Raw genomic sequence first — 24,644 nt, 5'->3', positions numbered from 1 at the left:
ACCATTAGCCATTTAGCCCTGACTCAGGCTGTAACACACCATGAGCCATATAGCCCTGATGCAGGATGTAACACACCATTTAGCCATTTAGCCCTGACTCAGGATGTAACACACCATGAACCATATAGCCCTGACTCAGGCTGTAACACACCATCAGCCATTTAGCCCTGACTCAGGCTGTAACACACCATTAGCCATATAGCCCTGACTCAGGATGTAACACACCATTAGCCATATAGCCCTGACTCAGGATGTAACACACCATTTAGCCATTTAGCCCTGACTCAGGATGTAACACACCATGAGCCATATATCCCTGACTCAGGATGTAACACACCATTAGCCATATAGACCTGACTCAGGATGTAACACACCATTAGCCATTTAGCCCCGACTCAGGCAATAACACACCATTAGCCATTTCGCCCTGACTCAGGCTGTAACACACCATTAGCCATATAGCCCTGACTCAGGATGTAACACACCATTAGCCATTTAGCCCCGACTCAGGCAATAACACACCATTAGCCATTTCGCCCTGACTCAGGCTGTAACACGCTATTAGCCATTTAGCCCTGAATCAGGATGTAACACACCATTAGCCATATAGCCCTGACTCAGGCTGTAACACACCATTAGCCATTTAGCCCTGACTCAGGCTGTAACACACCATTAGCCATTTAGCCCTGACTCAGGCTGTAGCACACCATTAGCCATTTAGCCCTGAATCAGGCTGTAACACACCATTAGCCATTTAGCCCTGACTCAGGCTGTAACACACCATTAGCCATTTAGCTCTGACTCAGGCTGTAACACACCATTAGCCATTTAGCCCTGACTCAGGCTGTAGCACACCATTAGCCATTTAGCCCTGACTCAGGCTGTAGCACACCATTAGCCATTTAGCCCTGACTCAGGCTGTAACACACCATTAGCCATTTAGCCCTGACTCGGGCTGTAACACACCATTTAGCCATTTAGCCCTGACTCAGGCTGTTACACACCATTTAGCCATTTAGCACTGACTCAGGCTGTAACACACCATTAGCCATTTAGCCCTGACTCAGGCTGTAACACACCATTTAGCCATTTAGCCCTGACTCAGGCTGTAACACACCATTAGCCATTTAGCCCGGACTCAGAATGTAACACACCATTAGCCATTTAGCCCTGACTCAGGGTGCCAATCATTTCACAAATGATTGTTGTTGTGCTGAACAAATCGTTCAACCTGGTTAATAATAATAATGGTTAATAATACTCATTAGTAAAACAATATGTTGATGACTATATTGGAAATGGTTATTTGTCAAAGGCAATTTGCTATAAACAGCTTAACAATGGTTTACTGTAAGGCCATGTAGGCTGGTCGTACTTGGAATTACTTTTGTCAAAATTGTTAGATATTTTTTAATGGTGTTATGTAATTATTTAAAACTACAATAAGATCAATTGAAATGTTGTGTTTAAGTGTGTGTTGTGACATTGTTTGCATTCTTTACTTATAACCTGTCTCTCTCGATGTTCTTGTTTCTCAACAAGCACGGTGTTATTACAACAGAAGAAGAGCAGTATTTAATAGAGCCACTCAAGAATATATCCTCCAAAACTTCCAGCCAATGGGACCAGGGAGAAGGACAGCAGCATGTTATATATAAAAAGTCTTCCATTCCCTCGCCGCAGCAGCAACCCAGCCAACACGAGTTCAGCTGTGGCATCTCAGGTTGGTGAAGAATCTTCTCTGCACTTCTCTGCTCTTCTCTTCTCTGCACTTCTCTGCACTTCTCTGCACTTCTCTTCTCTGTTCTTCTCTGCTCTGCCCTTCTCTTCTCTACCCTTCTCTCCTCTCCTCTCCTCTCCTCTCTTCCCCTCCCCTCCCCTCTTCTCAGCCTGGACCGACTCTGAACTGGGTGACTGACATAAACAAGCAGCTATACATAGCAGGACAGAGGATGTGCTGGTTTGGTTCTAGGCCCAGGTTCCGGTGGATATGACCATGCTGCTGTAAGCTTGACCCGTTCTGTCCTCCACTCAGCCTGGTGTATACACCAGAAACGGATCCTAAAAAGGCCTTGTGACTGGGCACTATAGAACTAGAGCAACTACTACCACTGAATTCAAATGGACACTCCTTTTCACATTAAGTGTTTTTATGAACTATACACATACTCTGGCTCTCCGCAGAGCTGTGTCCTGTGAGATGTGGTGTGGTGGGATGGGAATTGGAGGGGAACCAGGTGGATGTGGAGGTATTTGGGCCAAGGTCTTATAAGTAGCAGCGAAGGCTGTCACGGGCAGGAAGTTGACGTGCCCTGACATGTTCTATCTTATAGCCCTTCCCCAGAGCATCTGGGCCATAAAGGAAGGGAAGCCTTCAGCTGCAAGGTTCAAGGACCAGATTCCCAATGTGTGTCTGACTGCCATTCTATCTCCAGCCCTCTCCTGGCTCTGCTCTGGCTATGCCTTCATGGACATACAGTACCAGTCAAAAGTTTGGACACACCTACTCATTCAAGGTTTTTCTTTCTTTGTACTATTTTATACATTGTAGAATAATAGTGAAGACATCAGAACTATTAAATAACAAATATGGAATCATGAGGTAACCAAAAAGTGTTAAACAAATCAAAATAGATTTTAGATTTTAGATTCTTCGAAGTAGCCACCCTTTGCCTTGATGACAGCTTTGCACACTCTTGGCATTCTCTCAACCAGCTTCACCTGGAATGCTTTTCCAACAGTCTTGAAGGATTTCCCACATATACTGATCACTTGTTGGCTGCTTTTCCTTCACTATGTGGTCCAACTCATCCCAAACCATCTCAATTGGGTTGAGGTCGGGGGATTGCTGTGTTAGCGTATGTCAGTTGTTTTGTCTGAAACTTTGTTCCTGTCACACTCATCGTAATGAGTAGACCAAGTCGCAGCATGCGTAGAGTTCCACATAATTTTAATAAACTGAAACTCACTGAACAAAACAACAAACAACCAACCAAACAAAACGTAAGGCTACTATTGTGCACCCAGGCAATTAAATGTAGACAAGATCCCACAAACACAATGAGGGATATGGCTACCTAAATATGATCCCCAATCAGAGACAACGATAAACAGCTGCCTCTGATTGGGAACCATATCAGGCCACCATAGAAATACATTTCACCTAGATGACCCACCCAAGTCACTATCACGCCCCAACCAACACAGAGAATAAACAGCTTACTATGGTCAGTACCCACCCCAAAGATGCGGACTCCGACCGCAAAACCTGACTCAATAGGCGAGAGTCCGGGTGGGCATCTATGATGGATGACACAGGGCGTCGGGGGCGGCTCCTGTGCGGGGCACATCGCCGGAAGCTCCGGACTGTGGGTCGTCGCTGGAGGCACCGGACCGTGGATCGTCGCCGGAGGAACCGGACCGTAGATCGTCGCAGGAGGCTCTGGACTGAGAACCCCTGCTGAAGGCGCTGGACCGCCGACCGTCGCTGGAGGCTCCGGACCGCCGACCGTCTCTGGAGGCTCAGGACCGCTGACCGTCGCTGGAGGCTCTGGACCGCCGACCGTCGCTGGAGGCTCCGGACCGCCGACCGTCGCTGGAGGCTCCGGACCGCCGACCGTCGCTGGAGGCTCCGGATCGCAGACCGTCTCTGGAGCCTCCGGACCGCCGACTGTCGCTGGAGGCTCCGGATCGCAGACCGTCTCTGGAGGCTCCGGACCGCCGACCTTCGCTGGAGGCTCCGGATCGCAGACCGTCTCAGGAGGCTCCGGATCGCAGACCGTCTCAGGAGGTTCCGCACCGTAGACCGTCGCTGGAGGTTCCGAACTGAGGACCATCGTTGCAGGTTCCGGACTGTGAAACAACGCCGGAAGCTCTGGACTGGAAACTGTCGCCGGAAGCTCTGGACTAGGAACTGTTGCCGGAAGCTCTGGACTGGGAACTGTTGCCGGAAGCTCTGGACTGGGAACTGTCGCCGGAAGCTCTGGACTGTGGAGGCGCACTGGAGGCCTGATGCATGGTGCCAGAACTGGTGGTACCGGGCTGGTGACACGCACCTCAGGGTGAGTGTGAGGAAGAGGCACAGGACATACTGGACTGTTGAGGCGCACTGGAGGCCTGGTGCGTGGGACTGGTACAGGTGGCACTGGGCTGATGACACGCACCTCAGGGCGAGTGCGGGGAGGAGGCACAGGACGCACTGGGCTGTGAAGGCGCACTGGCGACACAGTGCGTAGAACCTGCACAGGATATCCTGGATCGAGGAGACGTACTGGAGACCAGGAACGCTGAGCCGGCACAATCCGTCCTGGCTGAATGCCCACTCTAGCACGGCAACTGCGGGAAGCTAGAACAGAGCGCACCAGGCTGTGAATGTGCACTGGAGACACTGTGCGCATCACCGCATAACACGGTGCCTGACCAGTCACACGCTCCCCACAGTAAACACGGGGAGTTGGCTCAGGTCTAAACCCTGACTCTGCCAATCTCCCCGTGTGCCCCCAATTTTTTTTGGGGGGGGGGCTGCCTCCTGTGCTTCCGTCGTTGTTCTATCTCCTCGTATCGTCGCTGTTCCGCTCTCGCTGCCTCCAACTGTTCTCTTGGACGGCGATACTCTCCGGCCTGCGTCCAGGGTCCTTCTCCATCTAGGATTTCCTCCCATGTCCATTCCTCCTGGCCATCCTGCTTGGTCCGTTTTAGGTGGGATCTTCTGTCACGCTCGTCGTAATGAGTAGACAAAGACGCAACGTGCGTAGAGTTCCACATAATTTGAATAAAACATAACTCACTGAACAAAACATCAAACAACCAACGAAACGAAACGTGACACTACTGTTGTGCACTCAGGCAACTAAATGTAGACAAGATCCCACAAACACAATGAGGAAGATGGCTACCTAAATATGATCCCCAATCAGAGACAACGATAAACAGCTGCCTTTGATTGGGAACCATATCAGGCCACCATAGAAATACATTTCACCTAGATGACCCACCCAAGTCACTATCACACCCCAACCAACACAGAGAATAAACAGCATACTATGGTCAGGGCATGACAGTTCCCTCTGCTGCTATTGGACCAGGTTTCTCTTGGAAAAGAGATGGTATGTCAATGAGAAGAACCTGTATAAATAAAGATTTTAAAAAGTAATAATAATAATTGTGGTGGCCAGGTCATCTGATGCAGCACTCCAACACTCTCCTTGGTCAAATAGCCCTTACATAACTCGGAGGTGTGTTTGGTCATTGTCCTGGTGAAAAACAAATGATAGTCCAACTAAGTGCAAACCAGATGGTATGGCATATCTCTGCAGAATGCTGTGGTAGCCATGCTGGTTAAGTGTGACTTGAATTCTACATGTAAATAAATCACAAACAGTGTCACCAGCAAAGCAACCCCACACCATCACACCTCCTCCTCAATGCTTCATGGTGGAAACCACACATGCGGAGATCATCTGTTCACCTACTCTGCATCTCACAAAGACACTGCGGTTGGAACCAACAATCTCATCAGACCGCAGGACAGATTTCTACCGGTCTAATATCCATTGCTCACGTTTCTTGGCCCAAGCAAATCTCTTCTTCTTATTGGTGTCCTTTGGTAGTGGTTTCTTTGCAGCAATTTGTCCATGAAGTCCTGATTCACACAGTCTCCTCTGAACAGTTGATGTTGAGATGTGTCTGTTACTTGAACTCTGTGAAGCATTTATTTGGGCTGCTATTTCTGAGGCTGTTAGCTCTAATGAACTTATCCTATGCAGCAGAGGTAACTCTGGGTCTTCCTTTCCTGTGGCGGTCCTCATGAGAGCCAGTTTCATCATAGCGCTTAATGGTTTTTGCGACTGCACTTGAAGAAACTTTCAAAGTTCTTGAAATGTTCCAGATTGACTGACCTTCATGTCTTAAAGTAATGGACTGTTGTTTCTATTTGCTTATTTGAACTGTTCTTGCCATATTATGGACTTGGTATTTTACCAAATAGCGTTTACTTCTGTATACCCCCTACCTTGTCACAACACAACTGATTGGCTCAAACACATTGAGGTAAGAAATTCCACAAATGTATTTTTAACAAGTCACACCTGTTAATTGAAATGCATTTCAGGTGACGACCTCATGAATCTGTTTGAGTGAATTCCAAGTGTGCAAAACTGTCCTCAAGGCAAAGGTTGGAATCTCAAATATATATAAAAAAATCATGTTTAACACTTTTTTGTTTTCTACTTTATTCCATATGTGTTATTTCATAGTTTTGATGTCTTCACTATTATTCTATAATGTAGAAAAGAGTAAAAATAAAGAAAAACCATGTAATGAGTAGGTGTGTCCAAACTCTTGACTGCTACTGTATATCTGATTGTTTCATTTTCTTTTAATTTAGTGAATAGTTTTTTTAATGTTTAATAAATGTTCAACTGATTATTGGTTATCAAATCATCAGTAGTTTATAATTTTCCTCGAATGTTTCTATTGAGGTGAACAGTATGAAAGTCTCCCTTTCTTTTTGAAGTTACCACACCCTGTGAAGATGATCATCAGATAAACCATTTCATTTAATCACCTGAGATGGTTCTTTTTCACAGCATATCATCAGACAACAACTTTACTCACTTGGTTGAGCATCTTTTTTTCTCTCCCTCCTTCATCCGCAGACCTCACAAAAAGCGGGAGCTCCTGCCAACATAGCACTCCTTCCCCAACCTCTCCAACCTCCTCCTCTCACTCCTTCTCTCCCACCCCAGCCCCTGGGACCAACAGTTCCCTTCCCGGCAGGGGCGACAGACAGAGGCGGTCGGTCAGCATGGAGCGCTTTGTAGAGACCCTGGTGGTAGCTGATAAGATGATGGTTGGTTACCATGGACGCAAAGACATCGAGCACTATATCCTGTCTGTGATGAATATTGTAAGTTTGATCTGGCTTTTCGCTTTGATTTGGTTTTGTCTCAAAGAAAAGCCTGACAATAGAGTTGGAGTCAATCACTAGGGCTTCCGAGGGGTGCAGTGTCACTACAGTCCCTGGTTCAAATCCATGCTGAATCACATCCTGCCGTGATTGGGAGTCCCATAGGGCGGCGCACAATTGGCCCAGCGTCGTCCGGGTTTGGCCGGTGTAGGCCGTCATTGTAAATAAGAATTTGTTCTTAACTGACTTGCCTAGTTAAATAAAGGTCAAAAAACAATTAAAATGGGTTCATGTCAATGGTCTAATGTAGTTGTTTCCTCATCTCCTGCCCTGTGTTAGTTTGAGTTCACAGAATATTACAAAGCAGTCTCACTTTCAGCTGTCCAGGTCTTTCACATCAATACAGATGAAGGACTGGAGGAAAGATATTAAGATGCACCTCTAGCCTGCTGATATTGGAAACAGGCCAATGTAGAGTATTAGAACATGAACAATGGACTTATTCGAAGCGTTTCTCTCTTTGGATAGAATTTTGTTTTCATTAACATTTTAACAGAATGTTCTCTCTAACTGAAAACAGACATTTAAATCGCAGCGTGATCTGGATGTGTGGTTGCTGTTTTCAACCCCAGTATGTGTGAAGAAAACACTGTTGTGACAGTTTGTATGACTTTGTGTCTTTTCTTCTTTTCTGGAGGTCAGGTTGCCAAACTTTACCGTGATGCCAGCCTAGGAAACGTTGTGAACATTATAGTAACCCGCCTGATCGTACTGACTGAGGACCAGGTGAGGGCACTCTTCTCTCTCTGTCTTCCTCTTTCTCTCCCTGTCTTCCTCTTTCTCTCTCTGTCTTCCTCTTTCTCTCTCTGTCTTTTTCTCTCTCTGTTTTCCTCTTTCTATCTCTGTCTTCTTCTCTCTCTGTTTTCCTCTTTCTCTCTCTGCCTATCTCTCTGCCTTCCTCTTTCTCTGTATCTCTCTGCTTCTCTCTCTGTCTTCCTCTCTCTCTGTATCTAAATCAAATCAAATGTATTTTTATAGCCCTTCGTACATCAGCTGATATCTCAAAGTGCTGTACAGAAACCCAGCCTAAAACCCCAAACAGCAAGCAATGCAGGTGTAGAAGCACGGTGGCTAGGAAAAACTCCATAGAAAGGCCAAAACCTACGAAGAAACCGAGAGAGGAACCAGGCTATGAGGGGTGGCCAGTATGTGTTCAAATATGTTCAAATGTTCATAAATGACCAGCATTGTCAAATAATAATAATCACAGTAGTTGTCGAGGGTGCAGCAAATCAGCACCTCAGGAATAAATGTCGGTTGGCTTTTCATAGCCAATCATGAAGAGTATCTCTACCACTCCTGCTGTCTCTAGAGAGTTGAAAACAGCAGGTCTGGGACAGGTAGCACATCCGGTGAACAGGTCAGGATTCCATAGCCGCAGGCAGAACATTTGAAACTGGAGCAGCAGCACGGCCAGGTGAACTGGGGACATCAAGGAGTCATCATGCCAGGTAGTCCTGAGGCATGGTCCTAGGGCTCAGGTCCTCCGAGAGAAAGGGAGAATTAGAGAGAGCATACTTAAATTCACACAGGACACCGGATAAGACAGGAGAAGTACTCCAGATATAACAAACTGACCCTAGCCCCCCGACACATAAACTACTGCAGCATAAATACTGGAGGCTGAGACAGGAGGGGTCAGGAGACACTGTGGCCCCATCCAATTATACCCCCGGACAGGGCCAAACAGGAAGGATATAACCCCACCCACTTTGCCAAAGCACAGCCCCCACCAACTTACCAACTTACCATCAACCACCAACTTACCATCCTGAGACAAGGCCGAGTATAGCCCACAAAGATCTCCGCCACGGCACAACCCAAGGGGGGAGCGCCAACCCAGACAGGAAGATCACGTCAGTGACTCAACCCACTCAAGTGACGTACCCCTCCTAGGGACGGCATGAAAGAGCACCAGTAAGCCAGTGACTCAGCCGCTGTAATAGGGTTAGAGGCAGAGAATCCCAGTGGAGAGAGGGGGACCGGCCAGGCAGAGACAGCAAGGGAGGTTCGTTGCTCCAGAGCCTTTCCGTTCACCTTCACACTCCTGGGCCAGACTACACTCAATCATATGACCCACTGAAGAGACGAGTCTTCAGTAAAGACTTAAAGGTTGAGACTGAGTTTGCGTCTCTCACATGTGTAGGCAGACCATTCCATAAAAATGGGGCTCTATAGGAGAAAGCCCTGTCTCCAGCTGTTTGCTTAGAAATTCTAGGGACAATTAGGAGGCCTGTGTCTTGTGACCGTAGCGTATGTGTAGGTATGTACGGCAAGACCAAATCAGAAAGATAGGTAGGAGCAAGCCCATGTAATGCATTGTAGGTTAGCAGTAAAACCTTGAAATCAGCCCTTGCCATAACAGGAAGCCAGTGTAGGGAGGCTAGCACTGGAGTAATATGATACATTTTTTTTGTTCTAGTCAGGATTCTAGCAGCCGTATATAACACTAACTGAAGTTTATTTAGTGCTTTATCCGGGTAGCCGGAAAGTAGTGCATTGCAGTGGTCTAACCTATTAGTAACAAAAGCATGGATGAATTTTTCTGCATCAATTTTTGGACAGAAAGTTTCTGATTTTTGCAATGTTAGGTAGATGGAAAAAGCTGTCCTTGATATGTTCGTCAAAAGAGAGATCAGGGTCCAGAGTAACGCCGAGGTCCTTCACAGTTTTATTTGAGACGACTGTACAACCATCAAGATTAATTGTCAGATTCAACAGAAGATCTCTTTGTTTCTTGGAACGTAGAACAAGCATCTCTGTTTTGTCCGAGTTTAAATGTAGAAAGTTTGCAGCCGTCCACTTCCTTATGTCTGACACACAGGCTTCAAGCAAGGGCAATTTTGGGGCTTCACCAGGCTTCATTGAAATATACAGCTGTGTGTCATCCGCATAGCAGTGAATGTTAACATTATGTTTTCGAATGACATCCCCAAGAGGTAAAATATATAGTGAAAACAATAGTTGTCCTAAAACGGAACCTTGAGGAACACCGACATTTACAGTTGATTTGTCAGATGACAAACCATTCACAAACTGATATCTTTCCGACAGATAAGATCTAAACCAGGCCAGAACTTGTCCGTGTAGACCAATTTGGGTTTCCAATCTCTCCAAAAGAATGTGGTGATCGATGGTATCAAAAGCAGCACTAAGGTCTAGGAGCACGAGGACAGATGCAGAGCCTCGGTCTGATGCCATTAAAATGTAATTTACCACCTTCACAAGTACAGTCTCGGTGCTGTGATGGTGTCTAAAACCAGACTGAAGCATGTCGTATACATTGTTTGTCTTCAGGAAGGCAGTGAGTTGCTGTGCAACAGCTTTTTCTACATTTTTTGAGAGGAATGGAAGATTCGATATAGGCCGATAGTTTTTATATTTTCTGGGTGAAGGTTTGTCTTCTTCAAGAGAGGCTTTATTACTGCCACTTTTAGTGAGTTTGGTACACATCCGGTGGATAGAGAGCCGTTTATTATGTTCAATATAGGAGGGCCATGCACAGGAAGCAGCTCTTTCAGTAGTTTAGTTGGAATAGGGTCCAGAATGCAGCTTGAAGGTTTAGAGGCCATGATTATTTTCGTCATTGTGTCAAGAGATATAGTACTAAAGCACTTGAGTGTTTCTCTTGATCCTAGGTCCTGGCAGAGTTGTGCAGACTCAGGACAACTGAGCTTTGAAGGAATACGCAGATTTAAAGAGGAGTCCGTAATTTGCTTTCTAATGATCATGATCTTATCCTCAAAGAAGTTCATGAATGTATTACTGCTGAAGTGAAAGCCATCCATACTTGGGGAATGCTGCTTTTTACTTAGCTTTGCGACAGTATGAAAAATACATTTAGGATTGTTCTTATTTTCCTCAAGTTGGAATAAAAGGATGATCGAGCAGCAGGGAGGGCTCTTCGATACTGCATGGTACTGTCTTTCCAAGCTAGTCGGAAGACTTCCAGTTTGGTGTGGCGCCATTTCCAATTTTCTGGAAGCTTGCTTCAGAGATCGGGTATTTTCTGTATACCAGGGAGCTAGTTTCTTATGACAAATGTTTTTAGTTTTTAGGGGTGCAACTGCATCTAGGGTATTACGCAAAGTTAAATTGAGTTCCTCAGGTGGTGAACTTATTTTTGTCCTCTGACGTCCTTGGGTATGCAGAGGGAGTCTGGAAGGGCATCAAGGAATCTTTGTGTTGTTTGGGACTTTATAGCACGACTTTTGATGCTCCTTGGTTGGGGACTGAGCAGATTATTTGTTGCAATTGCAAACGTAATAAAATGGTGGTCCGATAGTCCAGTATTATGAGGAAAAACATTAAGATCCACAACATTTATTCCATGGGACAAAACTAGGTCTAGAGTATGATTGTGACCGTGAGTAGGTCCAGAGACATGTTGGACAAAACCCACTGAGTCGATGATGGCTCCAAAAGCCTTTTGGAGTGGGTCTGTGGACTTTTCCATCTGAATATTAAAGTCACCAAAAATTAGAATATTATCTGCTATGACTACAAGGTCCAATAGGAATTCAGGGTACTCATTGAGGAACGCTGTATATGGCCCAGGAGGCCTGTAAACAGTAGCTATAAAAAGTGATTGAGTAGGCTGCATAGATTTCATGACTAGAAGCTCAAAAGACGAAAACATCATTTTTGAAATTAAATTGAAATTTGCTATCGTAAATGTTAGCAATACCTCCGCCTTTGCGGGATGCACGGGGGATATGGTCACTAGTGTAACCAGTAAATTCATCAGGCTTAAGCCATGTTTCAGTTAGGCCAATCATATCAAGATTATGATCAGTGATTAGTTCATTGACTATAACTGCCTTGGAAGTGAGGGATCTAACATTAAGTAGCTCTATTTTGAGATGTGAGGTATCACAATCTCTTTCAATAATGGCAGGAATGGAGGAGGTCTTTATTCCAGTGAGATTGCTGAGGCGAACACCGCCATGTTTAGTTTTGCCCAACCTAGGTCGAGGCACAGACACGGTCCCAATGGGGATAGCTGAGCTGACTACACTGACTGTGCTAGTGGCAGACTCCACTAAGCTGGCAGGCTGGCTAACAACCTGCTGCTTGGCCTGCACCCTATTTCATTGTGGAGCTAGAGGAGTTAGAGCATGGTCTATGTTGGTAGATAAGATGAGAGCACCCCTCCAGCTAGGATGGAGTCCGTCACTTCTCAGCAGGCCAGTCTTGGTCCTGTTTGTGGGTTAGTCCCAGAAAGAGGGCCAACTATCTACAAATTATATCTTTTGGGAGGGGCAGAAAACAGTTTCAACCAGCAATTGAGTTGTGAGACTGCTGTAGAGCTCATCACTCCCCCTACCTGGGAGGGGGCCAGAGACAATTACTCGATGCCGACACGTCTTTCTAGCTGATTTACACACTGAAGCTATGTTGCGCTTGGTGACCTCTGACTGTTTCATCCTAACATCGTTGGTGCTGACGTGGATAACAGTATCTCTATACTCTCGACACTCGCCAGTTTTAGCTTAAGCCAGCACCATCTTCAGATTATCCTTAACGTCGGTAGCCCTGCCCCGTGGTAAACAGTGTATGATTGCTGGATGATTTGTTTTAAGTCTAATACTGTGGGTAATGGAGTCGCCAATGACTAGGGTTTTCAATTTGTCAGAGCTAATGGTGGGAAGCTTCGGCATCTCAGACCCCGTAACGGGAGGAGAAAAGACCAGAGAAGACTTGGCCTCAGACTCCGACTTGCTGCTTAAAGGGGAAAACCCGTTGAAAGTTTCTGGTGGCTATATGAATGACACCGGTTGAGCATTCCTATAGCATTTTCCTCCAGAAGCCATGAGAAAGTTGTCCTGCGGGGACCGTGCGAGGGGATTTATACTAACGTTACTATCTGTACTTACTGGTGGCACAGACGCTGTTTCATCCATTCCTACACTGACATTACCCTTGCCTAACGATTGCGTCTGCAGCTGGGCTTGTAGCACAGCTATCCTCGCCGGAAGGTGATCATTCTCCTGTATATTATGAGTACAGCGACTGCAATTAGAAGGCATCATGTTAATGTTACTACTTAGCTTCGGCTGTTGGAGGTCCCGACGAACCATGTCCAAATAAAGCGTCCGGAGTGAAAAAGGGAAAAACTAACTAAAAATATATTATATAATATAAATAAACGGTAATTAAAAAGTAAAAATCGTAAAGTTGTCAGGTAGCAAAGGTTGGCAACAAAACGCACAGCAACACATAAACAAGTCTGCAAGTTGTGGCCGGAAATGACACAACCGGATATGATCATGTGCCTATCTCTCTGCTTCTCTCTCTCTCTCTGCCTCTCTGACTTCATCGTTCTCTCTACCTCTCTGCTTCTCTCTCTCTCTCTGCCTCTCTGTCTTCCTCTTTCTCTCTATCTCTCTGCTTCTCTCTCTCTCTCTGCCTCTCTGACTTCATCGTTCTCTCTATCTCTCTGCTTCTCTCTCTCTCTCTGCCTCTCTGACTTCATCGTTCTCTCTATCTCTCTGCTTCTCTCTCTCTCTGCCTCTCTGACTTCATCGTTCTCTCTATCTCTCTGCTTCTCTCTCTCTCTCTGCCTCTCTGACTTCATCGTTCTCTCTATCTCTCTGCTTCTCTCTCTCTCTGCCTCTCTGACTTCATCGTTCTCTCTATCTCTCTGCTTCTCTCTCTCTCTCTGCCTCTCTGACTTCATCGTTCTCTCCATCTCTCTGCTTCTCTCTCTCTCTCTGCCTCTCTGTCTTCATCGTTCTCTCCATCTCTCTGCTTCTCTCTGTCTTTGTCTCTCTCGCTCTGTCTTCCTCTTTCTCTCTATCTCTCTGCTTCTCTCTCTCTCTCTGCCTCTCTGTCTTCATCGTTCTCTCTATCTCTCTGCTTCTCTCTCTCTCTCTGCCTCTCTGACTTCATCGTTCTCTCTATCTCTCTGCTTCTCTCTCTCTCTCTGCCTCTCTGACTTCATCGTTCTCTCCATCTCTCTGCTTCTCTCTCTCTCTCTGCCTCTCTGACTTCATCGTTCTCTCCATCTCTCTGCTTCTCTCTCTCTCTCTGCCTCTCTGACTTCATCGTTCTCTCCATCTCTCTGCTTCTCTCTCTCTCTCTGCCTCTCTGACTTCATCGTTCTCTCTATCTCTCTGCTTCTCTCTCTCTCTCTGCCTCTCTGACTTCATCGTTCTCTCTATCTCTCTGCTTCTCTCTGTCTTTGTCTCTCTCGCTCTGTCTTCCTCTTTCTCTCTATGTCTCTGCCTCTCTCTCTCTCTCTCTGTCTTCATCTTTCTCTTTACATCTCTCATTCTCTCTGTCTTCCTCGTTATCTCTCGGCCTCTCTCTGTGTTCCTCTCTTTCTATCCACATCAACATAAATGTATTTCTCTAATCTCAGTTAAAATGTATCTGTTTTGGTTACTTACTATGCAATAACATAGTTATTCCAAACAGTTGGGAGAGAGTTGGGAGAGAGAGTAGAAGGATGAAAGAGAGGTGAGAGAGAAGAGGACTGAAAAGATGAGACAAGAGGACACCAGAGTAGAAGAGTGAGAAGAGAGGGAAGAGAGGAAAAGAGAGAGGATAGGAAGCATCTACCATATGTCTGCCACCACTAAAGACAAAGCTCAGGAGATGAGCTCAGACTTCTTCCCTCAGGGGGATTTGATTGAGGATTTTTACATTCAATCAATATAGTGTAGTTTTGATGGGAGAAACAGAGTGAACTGTACATCTAGCCTCAGTCTATAGAGGATGGACTCCAGCAGAGATGAATACCTCTTCATTCATTCTCCATTTTAAGACTGAACCCCATATGTTTTTCCCAGTGTGTAATATGAATATATTGATGATTAGAATATTCTTTCATAGATGTATCATATGGATTATCTTAACGGATATGTCAGAATCCTGTCAAATGGTGAACATGGTTTTAATAAGCTTGTATACTATCGTTTTCGACTGATGCTTTTGACTATGACGTCCCAATTGTCATGATTGTTATAATAACTGGACCAAGATGCAGCGTGGTATGTTTCCATCTTCTTTATTAGGAAAAGAAACTCAAAGAAAAAACAAATAAAGCGTTAAACGAAACGTGAAGCTCAATGAAGTGCTCGCAGGCAACTATACCTAGACAAGATCCCACAAAGCACAATGGGGAAATGGCTGCCTAAATATGATCCCCAATCAGAGACAACGATAAACAGCTGCCTCTGATTGGGAACCACACCATGTCAACATAGATATATATATTCACCTAGATAACCCACCCTTAGTCACACCCCGACCTAACCAACATAGAGAATAAAAAGCTCTCTAGGGTCAGGGCATGACAGTACCCCTCCCCCCAAAGGTGCGATCTTCGGACGCAAAACCTGACTCAATAGGGGAGGGTCCGGGTGGGCATCTACCGTCGGGTGCGGCTCCGGTGCGGAGCGAAGTACCCACTCCGCTCGCGGATACGTTATCTTCAGTGGCGGCTCTGGTGCGGGGATTGTTGACGGAAGTTTCGGACCATGGGTCGTCGCCGGAGGAACCGGACTGTGGATCGTCGCCGGGGACTCCGGACCGTCTGTGTTGTTCCGGACTGTGGACTGTCGTTGGAGGTTTCGGACTGTGGACCGTCGTTGGAGGTTCCGGACTGTGGACTGTGTTGGAGGTTCTGGACTGTGGACCGTCGCCGGAGGTTCCGGACTGTGAAACGTCGCCGGAAGCTCCGGACTGTGAAATGTCGCCGGAAGCTCTGGACTGGGAACTGTCGCCGGAAGCTCTGGACTGGGAACTGTCTCCGGAAGCTCTGAACTGGGAACTGTTGCCAGAAGCACTGTACTGGGAAATGTCGCCGGAAGCTCTGGACTGGGAACTGTCGTCGGAAGCTCTGGACTGTGGAGGCACACTGGAGGCCTGATGCATGGGGCCGCTACAAAAAAAGCTACAAATAAAAACAAATAAAAAGCTCTCTAGGTTCAGGGTGTGACACCAATCCTAACTTCAACCATAAATCATACATTGATGTCAATGGGAGATTTAAGTGAAAGTCTGAGTGGCTTGCATTAATCTTGATTCAGCACTAGATATGTCAAGTGCAGAATGTTGGGCCTGTTCTGGTCGGAATGCTGGGTTCTGTGTGTTCAGACTGTGTTGTGTGTTCTAGGTTGTGGATGTGTTCAGACTGTTCAGGGTTGTGGATGTATTCAGACTGTTCTGGGTTGTGGATGTATTCAGACTGTTCTGGGTTGTGAATGTGTTCAGACTGTTCTGGGTTGTGGATGTGTTCAGACTGTTCTGGGTTGTGGATGTGTTCAAACTGTTCTGGGTTGTGGATTCAGACTGTTCTGGTTTGTGGATTCAGACTGTTCTGGGTTGTGGATGTGTTCAGACTGTTCTGGGTTGTGGATGTGTTCGGACTGGTCTGGGTTGTGGATGTGTTCAGACTGTTCTGGGTTGTGGATGTGTTCAGACTTATCTGGGTTGTGGATGTATTCAGACTGTTCTGGGTTGTGGATGTGTTCAGACTGTTCTGGGTTGTGGATGTGTTCAGACTGTTCTGGGTTGTGGATTCAGACTGTTCTGGGTTGTGGATGTGTTCAGACTGTTCTGGGTTGTGGATGTGTTCAGACTGTTCTGGGTTGTGGATGTGTTCGGACTGTTCTGGGTTGTGAATGTGTTCAGACTGTTCTGGGTTGTGGATGTGTTCAGACTGTTCTGGGTTGTGGATGTATTCAGACTGTTCTGGGTTGTGGATTCAGACTGTTCTGGTTTGTGGATTCAGACTGTTCTGGGTTGTGGATGTGTTCGGACTGTTCTGGGTTGTGAATGTGTTCAGACTGTTCTGGGTTGTGGATGTGTTCAGACTGTTCTGGGTTGTGGATGTATTCAGACTGTTCTGGGTTGTGGATTCAGACTGTTCTGGTTTGTGGATTCAGACTGTTCTGGGTTGTGGATGTGTTCAGACTGTTCTGGGTTGTGGATGTGTTCGGACTGGTCTGGGATGTGGATTCAGACTGTTCTGGTTTGTGGATTCAGACTGTTCTGGGTTGTGGATGTGTTCGGACTGGTCTGGGTTGTGGATTCAGACTGTTCTGGTTTGTGGATTCAGACTGTTCTGGGTTGTGGATGTATTCAGACTGTTCTGGTTTGTGGATTCAGACTGTTCTGGGTTGTGGATGTATTCAGACTGTTTTGGGTTGTGGATGCATTCAGACTGTTCTGGGTTGTGGATGTGTTCAGACTGTTCGGGTTGTGGATGTATTCAGACTGTTCTGGGTTGTGGATGTATTCAGACTGTTCTGGGTTGTGGATGTGTTCAGACTGTTCTGGGTTGTGGATGTGTTCAGACTGTTCTGGGTTGTGGATGTGTTCGGACTGGTCTGGGTTGTGGATTCAGACTGTTCTGGTTTGTGGATTCAGATTGTTCTGGTTGTGGATGTATTCAGACTGTTCTGGGTTGTGGATGTGTTCAGACTGTTCGGGTTGTGGATGTGTTCAGACTGTTCTGGGTTGTGGATGTGTTCAGACTGTTCTGGGTTGTGGATGTATTCAGACTGTTCTGGGTTGTGGATGTATTCAGACTGTTCTGGGTTGTGGATGTGTTCAGACTGTTCTGGGTTGTGGATGTGTTCAGACTGTTCTGGGTTGTGGATGTGTTCAGACTGTTCTGTGTTGTGGATGTGTTCAGACTGTTCTGGGTTGTGGATGTATTCAGACTGTTCTGGGTTGTGGATGTGTTCAGACTGTTCTGGGTTGTGGATTCAGACTGTTCTGGGTTGTGGATGTGTTCAGACTGTTCTGGGTTGTGGATGTGTTCCGACTGTTCTGGGGTGTGGATGTGTTCAGACTGTTCTGGGTTGTGGATGTGTTCAGACTGTTCTGGGTTGTGGATGTTTTCGGACTGGTTTGGGATGTGGATTCAGACTGTTCTGGGTTGTGGATGTGTTCAGACTGTTCTGGGTTGTAAATGTGTTCAGACTGTTCTGGGTTGTGGATGTGTTCAGACTGTTCTGGGTTGTAAATGTGTTCAGACTGTTCTGGGTTGTGGATTTATTCAGACTGTTCTGGGTTGTGGATGTGTTCAGACTGTTCTGGGTTGTGGATGTGTTCGGACTGGTCTGGGTTGTGGATTCAGACTGTTCTGGTTTGTGGATTCAGACTGTTCTGGTTTGTGGATTCAGACTGTTCTGGGTTGTGGATGTGTTCAGACTGTTCTGGGTTGTGGATGTATTCAGACTGTTCTGGGTTGTGGATGTATTCAGACTGTTTTGGGTTGTGGATGCATTCAGACTGTTCTGGGTTGTGGATGTGTTCAGACTGTTCTGGGTTGTGGATGTGTTGAGACTGTTCTGGGTTGTGGATGTATTCAGACTGTTCTGGGTTGTGGATGTGTTCAGACTGTTCTGGGTTGTGGATTCAGACTGTTCTGGGCTGTGGATGTGTTCAGACTGTTCTGGGTTGTGGATGTGTTCAGACTGTTCAGGGTTGTGGATGTTTTTGGACTGGTCTGGGATGTGGATTCAGACTGTTCTGGGTAGTGGATGTGTTCAGACTGTTCTGGGTTGTAAATGTGTTCAGACTGTTCTGGGTTGTGGATTTATTCAGATTGTTCTGGTTGTGGATGTGTTCAGACTGTTCTGTGCCGTGGATGTATTCAGACTGTTCTGGGTTGTGGATGTGTTCAGACTGTTCTGGGTCGTGGATGTGTTCAGACTGTTCTGGGTTGTGGATGTATTCAGACTGTTCTGGGTCGTGGATGTGTTCAAACTGTTCTTGGTTGTGGATGTATTCAGACTGTTCTGGGTTGTGGATTTATTCAGATTGTTCTGGTTGTGGATGTATTCAGACTGTTCTGGGTTGTGGATGTGTTCAGACTGTTCGGGTTGTGGATGTATTCAGACTGTTCTGGGTTGTGGATGAATTCAGACTGTTCTGGGTTGTGGATGTGTTCAGACTGTTCTGGGTTGTGGATGTGTTCAGACTGTTCTGTGTCTAGGATGTATTCAGACTGTTCTGGGTTGTGGATGTGTTCAGACTGTTCTGGGTCGTGGATGTATTCAGACTGTTTTGGGTTGTGGATTCAGACTGTTCTGGGTTGTGGATGTGTTCAGACTGTTCTGGGTTGTGGATGTGTTCAGACTGTTCTGGGTTGTGGATGTATTCAGACTGTTCTGGGTTGTGGATGTGTTCAAACTGTTCTTGGTTGTGGATGTATTCAGACTGTTCTGGGTTGTGGATGTGTTGAGACTGTTCTGGGTTGCGGATTCAGACTGTTCTGGCTTGTGGATTCAGACTGTTCTGGGTTGTGGATGTGTTCAGACTGTTCTGGGTTGTGGATGTGTTCGGACTGGTCTGGGTTGTGGATGTATTCAGACTGTTTTGGGTTGTGGATGTATTCAGACTGTTCTGGGTTGTGGATGTGTTCAGACTGTTCTGTGTTGTGGATGTGTTCAGACTGTTCTGGGTTGTGGATGTGTTCCGACTGTTCTGGGTTGTGGATGTGTTCAGACTGTTCTGGGTTGTGGATGTGTTCAGACTCTTCTGGGTTGTGGATGTTTTCGAACTGGTCTGGGATGTGGATTCAGACTGTTCTGGGTTGTGGATGTGTTCAGACTGTTCTGGGTTGTAAATGCGTTCAGACTGTTCTGGGTTGTGGATTTATTCAGACTGTTCTGGTTGTGGATGTATTCAGACTGTTCTGGGTTGTGGATGTGTTCAGACTGTTCGGGTTGTGGATGTATTCAGACTGTTCTGGGTTGTGGATGTGTTCAGACTGTTCTGGGTTGTGGATGTTTTCAGACTGGTCTGGGATGTGGATTCAGACTGTTCTGGGTTGTGGATGTGTTCAGACTGTTCTGAGTTGTAAATGTGTTCAGACTGTTCTGGGTTGTGGATGTTTTCGGACTGGTCTGGGATGTGGATTCAGACTGTTCTGGGTTGTGGATGTGTTCAGACTGTTCTGGGTTGTAAATGTGTTCAGACTGTTCTGGGTTGTGGATTTATTCAGATTGTTCTGGTTGTGGATGTATTCAGACTGTTCTGGGTTGTGGATGTGTTCAGACTGTTCTGGGTTGTGGATGTGTTCAGACTGTTCTGGGTTGTGGATGTGTTCGGACTGGTCTGAGTTGTGGATTCATACTGTTCTGGTTTGTGGATTCAGACTGTTCTGGGTTGTGGATGTGTTCAGACTGTTCTGGGTTGTGGATGTATTCAGACTGTTTTGGGTTGTGGATGTATTCAGACTGTTCTGGGTTGTGGATGTGTTCAGACTGTTCTGGGTTGTGGATGTATTCAGACTGTTCTGGGTTGTGGATGTGTTCAAACTGTTCTTGGTTGTGGATGTATTCAGACTGTTCTGGGTTGTGGATGTGTTCAGACTGTTCTGGGTCATGGATGTGTTTAGACTGTTCTGTGTCGTGGATGTATTCAGACTGTTCTGGGTTGTGGATGTGTTCAGACTGTTCTGGGTCGTGGATGTATTCAGACTGTTTTGGGTTGTGGATTCAGACTGTTCTGGGTTGTGGATGTGTTCAGACTGTTCTGGGTTGTGGATGTGTTCAGACTGTTCTGGGTTGTGGATGTGTTCAGACTGTTCTGGGTTGTGGATGTATTCAGACTGTTCTGGGTTGTGGATGTGTTCAGACTGTTCTGGGTTGTGGATTCAGACTGTTCTGGGCTGTGGATGTGTTCAGACTGTTCTGGGTTGTGGATGTGTTCCGACTGTTCTTGGCTGTGGATGTGTTCAGACTGTTCTGGGTTGTGGATGTGTTCAGACTGTTCTGGGTTGTGGATGTTTTCGGACTGGTCTGGGATGTGGATTCAGACTGTTCTGGGTTGTGGATGTGTTCAGACTGTTCTGGGTTGTAAATGTGTTCAGACGGTTCTGGGTTGTGGATTTATTCAGATTGTTCTGGGTTGTGGATGTGTTCCGACTGTTCTGGGTTGTGGATGTGTTTGGACTGGTCTGGGTTGTGGATTCAGACTGTTCTGGTTTGTGGATTCAGACTGTTCTGGGTTGTGGATGTGTTCAGACTGTTCTGGGTTGTGGATGTATTCAGACTGTTCTGGGTTGTGGATGTATTCAGACTGTTCTGGGTTGTGGATGTGTTCAGACTGTTCTGGGTTGTGGATGTGTTCAGACTGTTCTGGGTTGTGGATGTATTCAGACTGTTCTGGGTTGTGGATGTATTCAGACTGTTCTGGGTTGTGGATGTGTTCAGACTGTTCTGGGTTGTGGATGTGTTCAGACTGTTCTGGGTTGTGGATGTATTCAGACTGTTCTGGGTTGTGGATGTATTCAGACTGTTCTGGGTTGTGGATGTGTTCAGACTGTTCTGGGTTGTGGATTCAGACTGTTCTGGGCTGTGGATGTGTTCAGACTGTTCTGGGTTGTGGATGTGTTCAGACTGTTCAGGGTTGTGGATGTTTTCAGACTGTTCTGGGTTGTGGATGTGTTCAGACTGTTCTGGGTCATGGATGTGTTCAGACTGTTCTGGGTTGTAAATGTGTTCAGACTGTTCTGGGTTGTGGATTTATTCAGATTGTTCTGGTTGTGGATGTATTCAGACTGTTCTGGGTTGTGGATGTGTTCAGACTGTTCTGTGTCGTGGATGTATTCAGACTGTTCTGGGTTGTGGATGTGTTCAGACTGTTCTGGGTTGTGGATGTGTTCAGACTGTTCTGGGTTGTAAATGTGTTCAGACTGTTCTGGGTTGTGGATTTATTCAGATTGTTCTGGTTGTGGATGTATTCAGACTGTTCTGGGTTGTGGATGTGTTCAGACTGTTCTGTGTTGTGGATGTATTCAGACTGTTCTGGGTTGTGGATGTGTTCAGACTGTTCTGGGTTGTGGATGTGTTCAGACTGTTCTGTGTCGTGGATGTATTCAGACTGTTCTGGGTTGTGGATGTGTTCAGACTGTTCTGGGTTGTGGATATGTTCAGACTGTTCTGGGTTGTGGATGTATTCAGACTGTTCTGGGTTGTGGATGTGTTCAGACTGTTCTGGGTCATGGATGTGTTCAGACTGTTCTGGTGTTGTGGATGTATTCAGACTGTTCTGTGTTGTGGATGTATTCAGACTGTTCTGGGTTGTGGATTCAGACTGTTCTGGGTTGTGGATGTGTTCAGACTGTTCTGGGTTGTGGATGTGTTCAGACTGTTCTGGGTTGTGGATGTAGTCAGACTGTTCTGGGTTGTGGATGTGTTCAAACTGTTCTGGGTTGTGGATGTATTCAGACTGTTCTGGGTTGTGGATTCAGACTGTTCTGGGTTTGTGGATTCAGACTGTTCTGGGTTGTGGATTTATTCAGATTGTTCTGGGTTGTGGATGTATTCAGACTGTTCTGGGTTGTGGATGTGTTCAGACTGTTCTGGATGTCGTGGATGTATTCAGACTGTTCTGGGTTGTGGATGTGTTCAGACTGTTCTGGGTTGTGGATGTGTTCAGACTGTTCTGGGTTGTAAATGTGTTCAGACTGTTCTGGGTTGTGGATTTATTCAGATTGTTCTGGTTGTGGATGTATTCAGACTGTTCTGGGTTGTGGATGTGTTCAGACTGTTCTGTGTCGTGGATGTATTCAGACTGTTCTGGGTTGTGGATGTGTTCAGACTGTTCGGGTTGTGGATTTATTCAGATTGTTCTGGGTTGTGGATGTGTTCCGACTGTTCTGGGTTGTGGATGTGTTCGGACTGGTCTGGGTTGTGGATTCAGACTGTTCTGGTTTGTGGATTCAGACTGTTCTGGGTTGTGGATGTGTTCAGACTGTTCTGGGTTGTGGATGTATTCAGACTGTTCTGGGTTGTGGATGTATTCAGACTGTTCTGGGTTGTGGATGTGTTCAGACTGTTCTGGGTTGTGGATGTGTTCAGACTGTTCTGGGTTGTGGATGTATTCAGACTGTTCTGGGTTGTGGATGTATTCAGACTGTTCTGGGTTGTGGATGTGTTCAGACTGTTCTGGGTTGTGGATGTGTTCAGACTGTTCTGGGTTGTGGATGTATTCAGACTGTTCTGGGTTGTGGATGTATTCAGACTGTTCTGGGTTGTGGATGTGTTCAGACTGTTCTGGGTTGTGGATTCAGACTGTTCTGGGCTGTGGATGTGTTCAGACTGTTCTGGGTTGTGGATGTGTTCAGACTGTTCTGGGTTGTGGATGTTTTCAGACTGTTCTGGGTTGTGGATGTGTTCAGACTGTTCTGGGTCATGGATGTGTTCAGACTGTTCTGGGTTGTAAATGTGTTCAGACTGTTCTGGGTTGTGGATTTATTCAGATTGTTCTGGTTGTGGATGTATTCAGACTGTTCTGGGTTGTGGATGTGTTCAGACTGTTCTGTGTCGTGGATGTATTCAGACTGTTCTGGGTTGTGGATGTGTTCAGACTGTTCGGGTTGTGGATGTGTTCAGACTGTTCTGGGTTGTAAATGTGTTCAGACTGTTCTGGGTTGTGGATTTATTCAGATTGTTCTGGTTGTGGATGTATTCAGACTGTTCTGGGTTGTGGATGTGTTCAGACTGTTCTGTGGTTGTGGATGTATTCAGACTGTTCTGGGTTGTGGATGTGTTCAGACTGTTCGGGTTGTGGATGTGTTCAGACTGTTCTGTGTCGTGGATGTATTCAGACTGTTCTGGGTTGTGGATGTGTTCAGACTGTTCTGGGTCGTGGATATGTTCAGACTGTTCTGGGTTGTGGATGTATTCAGACTGTTCTGGGTTGTGGATGTGTTCAGACTGTTCTGGGTCATGGATGTGTTCAGACTGTTCTGTGTCGTGGATGTATTCAGACTGTTTTGGGTTGTGGATGTGTTCAGACTGTTCTGGGTCGTATATATGTTCAGACTGTTCTGGGTTGTGGATGTATTCAGACTGTTCTGGGTTGTGGATGTGTTCAGACTGTTCTGGGTCATGGATGTGTTCAGACTGTTCGGTGTCGTGGATGTATTCAGACTGTTCTGTGTCGTGGATGTATTCAGACTGTTCTGGGTTGTGGATGTGTTCAGACTGTTCTGGGTTGTGGATGTATTCAGACTGTTCTGGGTTGTGGATGTATTCAGACTGTTCTGGGTTGTGGATGTGTTCAGACTGTTCTGGGTTGTGGATTCAGACTGTTCTGGGCTGTGGATGTGTTCAGACTGTTCTGGGTTGTGGATGTGTTCAGACTGTTCAGGGTTGTGGATGTTTTCAGACTGTTCTGGGTTGTGGATGTGTTCAGACTGTTCTGGGTCATGGATGTGTTCAGACTGTTCTGGGTTGTAAATGTGTTCAGACTGTTCTGGGTTGTGGATTTATTCAGATTGTTCTGGTTGTGGATGTATTCAGACTGTTCTGGGTTGTGGATGTGTTCAGACTGTTCTGTGTCGTGGATGTATTCAGACTGTTCTGGGTTGTGGATGTGTTCAGACTGTTCGGGTTGTGGATGTGTTCAGACTGTTCTGGGTTGTAAATGTGTTCAGACTGTTCTGGGTTGTGGATTTATTCAGATTGTTCTGGTTGTGGATGTATTCAGACTGTTCTGGGTTGTGGATGTGTTCAGACTGTTCTGTGTCGTGGATGTATTCAGACTGTTCTGGGTTGTGGATGTGTTCAGACTGTTCTGGGTTGTGGATGTGTTCAGACTGTTCTGTGTCGTGGATGTATTCAGACTGTTCTGGGTTGTGGATGTGTTCAGACTGTTCTGGGTCGTGGATATGTTCAGACTGTTCTGGGTTGTGGATGTATTCAGA

The 24,644-nt window shown here is 46.1% G+C and overlaps 1 protein-coding gene across 1 annotated transcript in view; it reads left to right on the top strand.

The window, feature by feature from the left end:
- The window catches only part of LOC135548216 (A disintegrin and metalloproteinase with thrombospondin motifs 6-like), a 170,398-nt gene that overhangs the window by 5,911 nt on the left and 139,843 nt on the right, over positions 1-24,644 (top strand). The window contains exons 3-5 of the mRNA XM_064977577.1: positions 1,543-1,723; positions 6,657-6,907; positions 7,610-7,693. Of these exons, the coding sequence (XP_064833649.1) occupies positions 1,543-1,723; positions 6,657-6,907; positions 7,610-7,693 (516 nt within the window). The remainder of the gene's footprint in view (positions 1-1,542; positions 1,724-6,656; positions 6,908-7,609; positions 7,694-24,644) is intronic.

The sequence above is a fragment of the Oncorhynchus masou genome, chromosome 11 (genome assembly GCF_036934945.1).
Source record: "Oncorhynchus masou masou isolate Uvic2021 chromosome 11, UVic_Omas_1.1, whole genome shotgun sequence".
In the NCBI taxonomy this organism is placed as follows: Eukaryota; Metazoa; Chordata; class Actinopteri; order Salmoniformes; family Salmonidae; genus Oncorhynchus; species Oncorhynchus masou.
The sequence above is the reverse complement of the archived record's forward strand: the minus strand, read 5'-3'. Positions and strand labels throughout refer to the sequence as shown.